General features: G+C 35.8%; 1 protein-coding gene across 2 annotated transcripts in view; it reads left to right on the top strand.

Annotated features, from left to right (window-relative positions):
- Asb5 (ankyrin repeat and SOCS box containing 5) overlaps positions 1 to 13,652 on the top strand; it is a 47,241-nt gene that overhangs the window by 13,241 nt on the left and 20,348 nt on the right. Inside the window, exon 1 of one of the 2 annotated variants that reach the window (XM_047549981.1) lies at positions 10,644 to 10,910. The exons of the other annotated variant lie outside the window; for it this stretch is intronic. Within the exon in view, the coding sequence (XP_047405937.1) occupies positions 10,787 to 10,910 (124 nt within the window). The 5' untranslated portion in view covers positions 10,644 to 10,786. Of the gene's footprint in view, positions 1 to 10,643; positions 10,911 to 13,652 lie in introns of those variants that run through there. 2 annotated transcript variants of the gene reach the window in all.

Below are 13,652 nucleotides of genomic sequence, written 5' to 3'. Positions count from 1 at the left end.
AGTCTAATTGTGTCTGGTAGTGGTGTACACCCATTTACATTCAAATTGTTAACAGATAGTGATTCTGGGAATCTCCAAGAACAAATAAAGATAGAGACAATACTATCCAGAAATTGAATCTATAGGTAATGCCTTTTATCCTTCTTCTTGATCAGTGTTATTATTACTTTTCCCAGCACCTTTTATCCTCATCATTAGTCCCCTCCACAAATAAAAGGAATCCTTTATGTATTTCTTTTTAACGGGGATCAGTTAATGGCTGTTAATGTATTTAAACATTTTCTTCATCTCCTTTTAACTCAAAGATTTCTTTCCTTTGGTGAAGAACATTACTTGTTCACCCTTTGATATTCCATCTTAAGTGAATATACTTTAATTCTTAAGATTTTATACTTTCTGAGCCAATACTTCAAATATCATTAAATGTTCTTTGTTCATTTGAACTTAAACACTCAACATGTTTACTTCAAAGTGTGTACAGCAAACAGAAAATACCACCAGAAACCACAATAATTGGAAAGAGTTTGCTCTCTTTTTTCCCTAAAGCAGATCATAACATTGTCAAGTGTTAGCAAGGATTATAAGAAGGGGTATGGAAGATAGAACACTGAGAATCAGTACGAGCTGAAAACAAGAACTCTGAACTTTAAATCTTGACCCTTGGTTTCACTCTGTATTTTATACCTGAACCTCAAATCCTATAGTATGTGTTTTATTTAGCAAAGTGATAAAAATGATTAAACAAGCAAAATTAAAAAGTTTTTAACTTTCTCACGCACACAGCTGGCTAATTAATTCATCCACAAATTTCTAGAGGACCACATTGAGAGAAACGCTGTGTGTCCAGTGTCAAGAACAATTTTCCTATGGTTGATATAACAACGAGTAAGGAGAAGGTAGCATCCCCCATCTGTGGATGTACCCCAGATGGCATGTAACACTGGAGTTGAGGTGGCACCTCTGGGACCCCCAACTTCCTTTGCTACTCTTACAAATATACTTAATTTTCATGAAAAATAGCAGCATAACACATTTTAACTGCTCTCAGTGTGTAAACCTTCCATAAACACATGGCTAGCGGTGATAAAGCTATTTGCAGCTAGAACTATAGAGAGGAAAAAGATTATGTGTAAAATTGTTCTTACATTGAACCCTTCTCCGTGGTGCTTATCAGATTTTCTCTCCAGCAGCTGTTGTCCTAAGACTAGAGAACAAGGGTTGCAGATTTTATTTCCTGTATGAATCTTTTAAGATTTCAAGCAGGCAGTTGGTAGAGATAGAACAGTATATGGAAAAGTGAAAGAAATACATAAGGAGCAAAAAAGTGCATATTATGAGACTAGATAGAAAACAACTTGTTCTTACACACGTTCCAGGGGCTTTTATAAAATGTGCCATTTGCAAACTCATTTGATCTTGTCAAAAATCTTGCTGTGTAGGTGCTATTGATCATTAGATCTGTTTTGCCTTCCTTATTTTATATCCACTGGTTTAGATTTATTTGCATGCGGTATTGGGTAGCAAAACAGTATATTGGAAAGAACACAAGGTAAAAGTAGGCAATCTCTGTCCCAGGGTTGCTTTGCCCTTAATTCCATGGGTGACTTTGAGGATACAGTCTGCCTTGCTCAACCTCAGTTTCTGTCTCTGCAAAAGAAAGAAGATAGATAGGATCAGGGGTTTTTGAATCTCTCTTTAAAGTCACTGACCCTTTCTTTTGCAATGATTTGAAAGCTCAATTTGTAAGCTGATGGAGTAGAAACTGCACTGTTTGAAACAGCCCCACACTTTGCCAGTACCCTCTGCGGTGGCTCTATTGAACTAATAAGGCTCTCTGAAGCCATTTGTAAATCACTAAAGTAGATGATATCTATGTCCACTTTTAGTTCTGAAACACTGATTCTTTCATGCTATTTCGATTTCTGGTGAATCATTTTCTGTACCAGAGAAGCTTTTAGCACAGAGAACCCAAGTTACCTTTTGTGACTTTTATTGGACCCATGACCTCAGCCACCTCATTCCAGAACTTGAAGAATGTACTAAACAGAAATGCCCAGAACAACTGCCTCAAGTCACAAAATAACATGCAATGACAATTATTTTAAAGCACTCACTCCCTGTGTCCTTGCAAATGGTATTTCATTTATTCACTTCCTTTCCAGGGTCACCCAAGGTCATTTGGAGTACACTGTGGGCAATTTTGCTCCCCAGTCACTCTGGAGTACTCTTCCATCTGCAGAGGTTCTTGTCCTCTCTACTGTGCACATTTCCAGTATTAGGAGAAAGTTCCAAGGTCATGCTGAGTGCTTTGTTTGTTCCATAAAGATGAACAGTTACTTTTCAGCACAAATGGGAGAAATAAAGTCTCTTACTGCTCTCAGTGGTAGAACAGATAGAAATTCTGCATTTGAGCAATTAGGGAGAGCAGGGGGTCCCAATATCACTGTAGCATGGAATAAAAAACATCAAGGCAAGAAGAGCCACATGCTTCTCTTCTGTTGGGTGTTATTTCTCTGTTAACCTCTTCTTCTATTTTAAAATCTTTTTGTTTCGGCAATTTTTGTGGATTAGCCACCTGTGATGGCTTTGTGCTAGTCAACTCAGTTATGCCAGAACTGCTTCCCTTTCCTGTGTTGTTCTGGGTGGAAATGACCCGAAGAAAAGTTAGTATAAGGTTTGGATGGCAGTGTGAAGGAGCTGCCAGTCATACATGCTGAAGCACCAGGTGCTGTGGTTGGTCACATGTCATTTTGCAACACCCAGCTCCATGGCTACTTCTGCTCTACCTGATCTCCCCTTTTGTCTGCCTGAGTCCCAGGCCAGGTACAAGTGCAGTTCTGTGATGAAGAACAATAGCTTCTCCTCCAATCACTGGCATTATTGAGAATGGAGATGTTGACAGACATCATTCCAGCTTTATCCTCCTCTACTTGACATCAGCTCTCCTTGTGGGCTGCCAGTCCGGCAGCCTATAGTGACTTCAAAGCCCAACACCAGGGGCAGAGACTTAATCAGCCCCTGAAATGGTAGAAGATATAATTGGTATAATAAATCCCTTATTCAGAATATTCAGTGATCAAACCTTAACTGATGGGACTGGGGTTGGAACTCCATGGTAGAGTGCTTGCCTAGCCATGTGTGAGGCATGGGTTCAATCCTCAGCACCATATAAAAATTAAATAAATAAATTAAATATCTAAACCAAACAACAAACTACACCCAAACTGATACATTACTAACCCCTGACTGAACCAGTCACCATCAGCAAATTTAGACCAATCACCAAAACATAAGCTACGAAAAATAAGTATCGGCAAACCAAATCTAGCATGAGGAGTCAGTTTTCTAAGAAATATATCATGATAAGGTTTCCTGTTTTACATAGCACCCTGACCTATAAATTGAGGAGGAGTGAGTAAGTACTCTATTAGGAGATACAATCTCGCTTTTGCAGAATACAATCAAACCTGCAAAAGTTACCTGCAGGTTATTTTGAAGAAAATCCCAAACATTTTGTTTAATCAATAAAAAGAAAATGGATCATATGATGGCCAGAATGATGTGGGGAGAACCGTCAGCAACTATGAGAGTATTTCCTATAGCTTAGTTCAGGCCTTTGACTGAAAGAATATGAACATCATCAAGGGAAATTTGAGAGTGGAGAATTGACATTGATGAAGCAATGGGATTGGATCATGCATACTTCCATCTCAACAGTTGAAAGTCCTGGGGTAATGACAATTAAATTTATTAATAAACTTTCAGTGGAACACATGATAGTGCATTATTAGACATTTAAGAACTATCATCTGTTCTTTGTTCATGACTCTGGAATTTTACCTAGGGAAAAACTTAGACAAAAGCATTCATTTCAGTTCAGTAAACCTGCAGGTGGAGATTGTTCAGGTCTGACAGTTTTATTACCATCGGCAAGACCCTACAGAAACCAGGGCTGTCAATAAATATATTTTGGAGATTTCTGTGTTTCAAAAGTATGACTGCTTCAATAGCTGGGCACAGTGATACACACTTGAATCCCAGTGAATTGGGAGTCTGAAGCAGGAGGATCATAAGTTCAAGGCCACCCTGGGCAAATTAGCAAGATCCTGTCTCATAAAAATGAAAAGAACTCAGTGGTAGAGAGAGTCCCCGGGTTAAATTCCCAGGGCAAAACAGAAAAGAGTATTACTGCTTTGAATTGCTTCAAACTCTGTGGCTTCTTCCTGATCCTTTAGTTTTTTTTAAAAATTGGTTCTTTTTAGTTATACATGCCAGTAGAATCCATTTTGACATGATTATAAAAGTATAGAATATATCTTGTTCTAATTCAGTCCCCACCTCCCCTCCCCCACCCTCTGTTCCCTTCCCTCTACTATGGATCCTTTAGTTTTAATTTCCTTATTTCTAATATTTTAAGTACTTTTTCTAATTTTTTATTTATTTTTACATAATAATGACTGGACTATCATATATTATATCTACCAGGATTTATTTCTTTGCAACCAATAGACTCACCAATGATATAAGTTTCATACATTTTTGAGTCCATGGCTCTGTTAGTCTGCTTTTTTGTTACTTCCTTTCCATGGACTGTTTTTGTTTGTTTGCTTCTGTTTGTAGTTTTTATTTTGTTAGGTTTGGTTTCACTTACAAAAAGGAAAACTTATAGTCTGCCAAGAACTGTCACAAAGTTATCAAGTAAGTAATGAACCATAAATATCTGAAGTTACCAATAACTGGAGTGCTTGAGTTGCAGTTTTTACATTTGCCTTTTAACTTTATCCCTTGGTAAGAAGGTAAGAGTCAATGAAGAAAGTGTGGATGGTGAATTGTATACTAGTATGAATAATGCCATGACAAGCAACAAGCTCACATTAATTGGAGCTAGCTGTGTACTGGGCACTGGTCCAATTTATGTCTTGTTTGTGAAATTATTTAGTAATTCAGACATACTGTGAAGTAGATGCTATTGTCATCCCCTTTTCTAGATAAGGAAATTAAGGGACAAAGTAGTGAATTAGCTTTACCAAGATAGCGAATTAGTATTTGAATGAACTGGACTACAGACCTCGCTTTGGTGGTTTGATTAGAGAGCCGAAACTCCTAACTACTATGTTCCCTGAGCATCTCTACTGAGGATCCTGAATTTAAATGTAGGTAAACTCCTAACATAGTAGCATTTATAAAAAATGATCATACCAATGTAAGTTTAAAATATTTTATTTCTATGTATTGTGGTTAAAAAAATAAAACTAGTATATATGTATATATATATATATATTTTTTTTTTTAAAGCAGTATTTTTTTCTCACTATATTCAGCAAAGTCTAAAGACATCAAGTTCTATTTTTGGTCAGATATTCCTTGTTTATTTTTGTTTTGTTTTGTTTTACAATGCTATCTTTCTGTTTGATGTCTTTCTACTGTTAATTTCACAGATTATATGCCAGCCAAATTCTTTTAAGGATATGCTAAGAATAACAGAAAGAACTGGGGCTATAGCTCAGTGGCTTACCTAGCCTATACAGCATCCTGGGTTCCATCCCCAGAACTAGGGGGAAAAAAAAAAAAAAAGAATAACAACAATGCAAAAGTTGTATCGGCCTTACTCTTCCACAAATTATTTTGTTGTTTATAAAAGTTTTAGTAATGGAAATATATTATCTATGATAATGCCATAATGCCATGCCCTCTATATTAAGAATCACTGATTTAGAGCCCTACTTAAAAATTTACTTAACTTCAGTAAAAATCATATGGAAATTAGATACATTATAGTCCAGTACTGCAACCTAACTACTAGCATTTCTGAGTTTTTGTGATTCTTAGATTCTTTGATTCCCCAACTAATGTTGCTTACTATGACTGAGTTTCATTCTGTTCTGCAATGCCTCTTGAATTCCTCACTGGAGTTTGCGGTTGAAGTGAGCAGCAACTGTCTTTTCATATTTGTGTCCTGAGGATAAAACACCTGGTAGGCACACAATAAACACAGCATGAGTGGATGAATGAATAAATATTTCACCACCTTGTTCATTCATTTAATATACTTAGTAGACAGAGCTTATGGTAGTCTTTCATGTTTTGGGCATTTAGGCACTGGGGTTAAAATTGTATTGTTATTTTATTTCTGTGTGTGACATTATTTGTGTCACGTTTTGAGAAGTTTTTAGCTCTCAATATTAACAAATATTTGAATATGGTAGAAATCATCTTGAACAGCTAAAGGGAAATTATTCTTCATTGTATCAAAGTCGGTAAAGTTGAAAAGATCTTTTTACATCTCTTCTCAAACCCCTGCACACAGGGTTCAGGCCCTGATGTCTTTTTATGTGCAACTTTCTAGGTATCCCAACCATCTTTACTCTCATTGTGATGTTTTCAGATTCTTATGGCTTTCCCCAATCATTCAATGCCAACTAAAAGAGGAAATACCAGGGACCACAAGACTGACATCTGTAGGTTTCCCAGCAACCTTTATATGAGAAGTGAATGGCCCTTGAAACAAAGGTTAACTGTGGGTTAACAATCACTCTATTTTTCCCAGGATACTGGTGTCAGGCTTGCCCTCAGAACTCATGTACCTTCATCCACTATCAGTAGGCCAAAACATGTAGGCATTCGTGTTGAAATAAAAGAGAATAAAAAATAAATTGGAGCAATAATGGGGCTCAGCAATGACTCCTTAGATTTATTTGAATGCAACTGATAAAGAAACCCAAGCAACACAGCCTCTGAGAATTGAATAATGGCCTATTCCAGATGCATCTCTACAAGGATGGAAATTTTACACTAAGAGGTAAAAGAGAATCTTAGATATTTTTGTGATGACTGAAAGTGGAGACACTATCTTATCCTTAGGTGAACCCTTAGTAATTTGGAGAAAATAAATATTTTTTTAATTAATAATGAGAATGTCACAGTTTTAAAAAGATATTCAGAAAATAGAGAAATCACATTTTTACCCTACAGTAAAGGATTTAAAGATTATAATGATTCAGATTTCATTTATAGAAGGAAGTATATGAACAGAGTTGCTCCTTAGAAAATAAAAATTACCCACCTGTAGTTGTTGATGTTTTGAAATTACTGTTTTTGCATGAGTATGATATTGCAGTTATGATTACAATGAATCCTTATCCTTTAGAGAGACATACTAAAATATTTATGTGTAAAATGATATACTGCAATTTGCTTCAAAATCATCCTAAAATTGTTTGTGGGAGTATGGACAGGTTATAGATGAAACAAGATTAGCTGTGAGTTAATAATTGCTGAAAATGGGTGATGAACATGAGGAAATGTTCAAAATATTCTGTAGTCAAATTTGCAGGAGAAAGGGTGGACCCAGATCTAAGCAGGAATATAATTATGTTGATCTTTTTCTGTCAATAAGGGATAGGTGCTCATCATCTAAGTCCTATAATTCAGAAGTATATGCTCAAAAATCTTTATCTGTGGATCACTCATTCATTAATTTATCTAAATACTACATCTTGGAAGCAATGTGGCCTCGTGGTTTGCGACTGATTGTGTCAACTAAAAAAAGAGTTTACGTTGGTTCCTAATTTAGCTTTTAAAATTGTCAGAAGGGGATCCTGTTTTCTAGTTTCTAGTTACTCCCAACCGTGCCTTTCATGATTATAGAGATTTCAGTCATAATGCCTCATAGAATTCAACTGTCCACTTTGACATATTTAAAAGTAAAGATTTCTCAGAAAGGCACATGGCGGACCTCTGTAATCAAAGAACTGAGGAGGAAGAGGCAGGAGGATTACAAGTTGAGGCCAGCCTCAACAACTGAGACCCCAAGTAATTTGGTGAGACCCTGTCTCAAAATTAAAAAGTACTAGGGATGTAGCTTTGTGGTAAATCACCCTTGGGCCTACTCCCCAGTTAAGGGGATTGGTTAAAATGGGAATAGAATAGCTTTTGGGAGTAGAATCACCACATTTTTTATACCATATCCTTCCTACAAGGCTTAACATTTAAAAAAAATTTTTTTTGTAGTTGTAGGTGGACAGTATGCCTTTATTTTATTTATTTACTTTTATGTGGTGCTGAGGATCAAACCCAAGGCCTCACAGAAGCTAGGCAAGCGTTCTGCCACTGAGCTACAGCCGCAGCCCCTACAAGGCTTAACATTTTATTTTATCCTCTGTAAGTAGTAATAATGGTCCAGCTCCAATTTATGGTACATCTTTGATGATTTTCCACAACATAATAATATTTCCTATAACATTTAACTTTTATTATTTTCCCTAATGTATGTGATATTGGTTCTCTTTAAAACTTCTGCCCCACTCACAAGAAGACCTAATAATACCCTGTAATTTATCGAATTTGCTTTGTTTTTATACTAGGGGAGATGTCACATTCCACATGTCTAGAGATTCCACAGTACACAGTACATAGATAACCAACATTTAAAGGATTCTGCCCCAAACATGTTCACTTCACTGTGTATTTTTTTATAAAATCATACAGTTGAGCATATTCAACTTATCCAACATTTTGTCCCTTTTTTTCCCTGTTGAATTCACCATAACATTTTCCTTCCATTTCATGGATCACTTTTAAAAAGAGTTACTTTTGCTTTTGATCTATTTGAAATTTTTGAGTGAATAATACTTACTGCTGCTTCTTGGTCCGCCCACATGCTAGCATGCATCTCGGTTAACTCTGTAGTCATGGTCAAAGCCAATGGTCTCTTTTCTTTTTTCTTTTCCCACTGCACTGGAAATTAATTTGTCATCACCAAAAACTATGAAAAGCCTTCTTGAAACATTCTCAAGTTCCATACTTGAATTACTCTTTAAACTGGCACTTTTTTGAATGCCCACTATCTAAGAGTTAGGCTATGAAACAACAGAGAAACAGGACTTAGTCCCTGTAATCAGACTGCACAGTCTATTAGGAGAGACAGATACAGAAATAGAACATCATAATACATGATATCTAAAATGTTTTGTTTTGAAAACAAGCAAAAACATTCCCAATACTTAACAGTAAAGGTTCCTGTATTTATTTTAGCATAACAAAAGCATAAAGCTGAAAAGTCATATAAGCTTAAAATTGAATTTTCTTTAGATTTAATTCATTTTAAACAAAATATAATTTACATTTATTGTATAGCTGGTGTAGATTATTATATTCCCTTAGTAAGTACAACCTAGGGAACAATGAGCTAGTGATTAGTGACAATTGGTTCAAGTAAATGCAGTGGACCTAAACAGACCCCTCGGTCTCTTTCTTTTGGTACTTGAGGATTGAACTCAGGTCTGCTTTACCACTGCGCTACATTTCCAGCCTATTTATTTATTTATTTATTTATTTGGAGACAGTGTCTTATTAAGCTGCTGGGCAGCCCTGGAACTTGTGATCTTCCTACCTACCCTTCCTCCATCTTTTTAACGACTTGGGAATATGCCATCTAAGCAAATTGCCAGGCTGAGCTGGCTCTAAATATTTGGGATTATAATATGCTTAAAATGCATATAGTAAATTGCCTTTTGTGTGTTAGTGATAAAATTTGAACCAAAGGATGTTAGAACCTGAAAATGATTATATCCAAGCTCTTCATTTTATGGAAGAGGAAACTGAGGTATTGTTAAGGTACTTGCCCTGGGCACACAAACAACGGAACTTAATTCAAGATGAGGAAAACATATTCTTGGTGTTCATTAGCGATGTCTTTGAGGTCAACAGCAGCATCGTATGTTAATAGGGAGCTTGTAGGAAATCATTTTGCTGGTGGAATGCTCTTCTCTATTACTCAACTTCCTACTCCCCAGTTTTGTTCCCTGTACATACCAACAGAAGCTAGTCTTAAAAATGGTGATTAAAAAGTAAAGACAGACAACACAATCTGTACCCATATTTCACCCAGACAAATCTCAATATGTTAATACCCGTAACCTGATCACCAACTCAGTTAATCCTTGGAGCCCAGCACAGATCAGTCACTGTTCCTGACTCCATCCTGGACCGTGTCTCATTCAGCTTTACATACCAGCAAAAAATAACAATAACATGTTTGGTTTTTCCTCTCATCTCTCCAGCTACCCTTTCCTCTGCCTTTTAGGGTGAAAAAATCTCGGCTGCCCTTAAATTGCTTGCTGACGTCTTTTGGTTTAGAAACGACCTCCCCAAAAAAATCACAATTGTGAGCTGTGCCTATATAAATAAGGGCGGTGATTTTGTACTAAAGCCAAATCTAAACTTAGATCCTTACAAAATTAAAACACGAGCTAGCTACTGGCTGACCCTAATGCATACACAGTATTTATTCCTGAGGATGAAGGAAAAAGGCTACTTTATCACTGATCACTACTGGACTTTCTGACTACGATATTCTGCCTGCAGCCACTATCAATGGGCAATTTCACATTCAAATGATTCTTAGATCATTTAAATAGTCGTTCATATTTTAAAGACAGCTCATCTCTATTCAGTTTCAACCAGGAAAAACAAGTGTTACCCATGTTGTGCTTTCTATATCACACAAATAGTTAAAGGCTTCAGGCAGCAGGGAGTCTCCACTTTAAAAATAGAAAATGCTACAGCATTTCTGGCCCATCCCCCAAACTACATCCATCAGCCCTGCTCCAAGGGTTTCTGAATAGAGTTCAGTGTGAAGCCATTCTCCAGTCAGCACACAGGCACCTTTGAGAAAGTCTGAACGGAAGGGAAAAGTAGGTAGAAATCCAGATGCTAATGTTTCTTCTGGCTAGAGCACTTGCATTCATGATACCTGCTTGTCACAGGCAGAGACGCCAACCAAACCATGTCTGCCGATATTGCTGTTGAAGGGAACTGCATTAAGCAGATCCTCACGAAAAGAAGGCTAGCCAGTATAGAGGAATGTTCTTCTAAACGAAAAGCTAGCTGGGGTATTCTGACCAGTCAAGGTTAGTACAGCGGCCTTTGCAAATCTGTTGGTGACATGAAATGAAATATATTGATCTGTTTTTGCAAATACTAACTTTAAATTGTGGGTGCTTTCCAGAGTGTGGATTCTGAAATGTAGGTGTATGGCATGTCACATGATGGCACTATTTTCACCTTTTGGTGTATGGAAAAGGCAGCAGCTGTCTCATTTTCCTGACTGGATATTAAAGATAGTGGTAAACTTACAGATTTTTGTGTTCACTTTTCTGTTTCAGCAGGTGTTTCTAAATTGGTATGGAAACAGAAACAGGATATTAATTGGGGAAAAGATTACTTACAGGCAATGTGGAAATTTTAAATCATGCAAATTAAACCATCAGCTAAAAGGATGATTTAGGCAAGAAAATGAATAGAACAAACTTCCTTAAAATGCTCTGACACAAAGTTATTAACTTTAATAATAGAAAATTGTAAGAGGAGAAAAATGAGCACAGTACCAAAGAGACCTACATAAGGAAATTATTTTTAAAGGGGAAAGTACAGTAAATTGTAGTACAGCATCATATGGGCCAAGGAAGACGTAAATGTTGGAAATGAAGACTCAGAGAAAATGAATGATCTCCCTCTCAAAAACCAGAACAATTAAATTTGCTATTGGGTAGTTGCAGTTTGAAGAATATTATTTATAAATGATTATAAATTTTAAAAACAAAGCATTGGTTTAAATAGGATCAAATATTAGCATTTCTTTACAAGATCAAAAAAGCAACTGGATTCTTTCTTCGGAACCCAAACACAGTTCCTTTTTATTGTCTTTTTTTTTAAACAATAATTGAGAGCACACTAGCATAAATTAAAAGAAGCTGACTACAAAGAAAACAAATTAACAATTCAACAAATGCTTATTGCGGTTTGCTGTGTGCTAGGCACTGTGCTAGACGTTGGGAAGCTGTAATAAATAAGCTCATCACCTCATGGCCCTTAATGTCCTGGAGGAATACAGGCAATTATTGTAGAAATAAAGAGAATCTTGTCATTTTTCAAATGAAGAGTAAATTGCCTAATTATGCAGTAGACCACAGATATTAGGAAGGATGTGGGACTTGGCAAAAAATTTAAGAAAAGAAAAGCAAATGAATTTGCCTGGGTGATTCTCAGGTATTTGCAACACAGCTAGAGACAGTAGATGCTGAAAATAAGCTACAAAATAATGTTCAAAGGCTAATTTTGTGTAAAGACAATTCATTTTTATATAACTTTCTTTGACATACTTTATTATTGAAAATGTACTAAAGGAGAAATGATTCATGCTCTGGTTTAAAAAAAATAAAAAAAGACAAGACTTAGCAAACTTTTATTCAATTTACTTTCAGATTTTACAAGCAGTGTTAATGTGAATGTAAATATACCCAGTCCTGCTAGAGGTAATTTGATAACCTGCATAAAAACTTTAAGTATTTAGTCTAAGCAGATAATTAGACTTATTCACAAAAATAAGTAATTACATTGATTTCTTAAAACCAAAAGTCACTTAAACATTTGATAAGGTGATCAACTAAATAAATAATGGTCCAACTATATAATGAAATGTATATTATAAAGTAAACATTTAAATGTTATAGAATTACATTTTGCAACATGAAACAATGAATATGAGATATCATTAAATAAATACAAATAGATTAGAAAGCAATATGAATAGTGTGGCATCTTGATTAAAAAACGTGTGTGTTTATAAGAAAGTCAGGTGGAAGATACACCAAAATGTTTAAAATGGCTATATTGGGAATATGTATTAGGATTTTTTGTGTAGTCACCATTTTTTAATCTGATGTATAAAACCACTCTTATAGTCACCAAGACAATCAGATATTGTTTCTGCATTGTACTATTTTACTACTCTTTCAGATATGCATTCTACTATACAAAAATGTAGAAAACAAAATTTCGCAGGTCTTTTCATTTTTTAACAGGTAATCTGCTTCATTGGTTTAGTTCATCACTTAGTTATATTCATTATGGACACTTTATGGGTTAACAGTTCACTAAGTACATTATGAGTTCTTGGGTTAAAGAGAATATTGTATCATGAAACTTCACTGGGCATTCAAAAGAACTGAGTTGGCTTCCTGGCTTTGTCATTTCTGGTTTATAACTTGAAGCAAGTCATTTATTCTCTTGGGAGGTTAGTACAATGGAAATAATAATGACTTTATTAAGGATATGCTTTGTGTTAGACACTTCACACCTGAGCCCATATAATAACCCCTACAACAATAGAAAATATGGGTGGTATTGACTCCATTTAGAGATGTAAAAAACAGAGATGTAGCAATTTAGAAAAACGTACTGAGTTGCAACAGTCAATATGTGATAGAGTTCAACCCAAATATGTCTTCCTCCACACCCCTTGCTTTTTGGTGTCATCAGGTGTTAGAAAGCAGAAAAAGCTCACTGTGCAACTGAGGTGATTATGACTCTGATTTTAAACAGTCCAAGAGTTTGCAGACTCTATACTTGCAGCACAGGAAGGACCCATTCTGTAAGTACTCACATACATAGGACCTGAGGATTATAGAAGGGAGCACTTTTATTGACCTATCAGAAGGTTTCTTGGAGGAGAAAGCTTTTGAGATGAACTTTGCAATATGGGCAGGTTGGAGACCCAAGAGAAACCATTGCATTTTGGTGGGAAAGAATATTACTCAAGATGATATGGTTAAAATATGACAGGTCCATTTAGTATCTAATATCTAATTTTT

The sequence above is a fragment of the Sciurus carolinensis genome, chromosome 4 (genome assembly GCF_902686445.1).
Source record: "Sciurus carolinensis chromosome 4, mSciCar1.2, whole genome shotgun sequence".
Classification (NCBI taxonomy): Eukaryota; Metazoa; Chordata; class Mammalia; order Rodentia; family Sciuridae; genus Sciurus; species Sciurus carolinensis.
The sequence above is the reverse complement of the archived record's forward strand: the minus strand, read 5'-3'. Positions and strand labels throughout refer to the sequence as shown.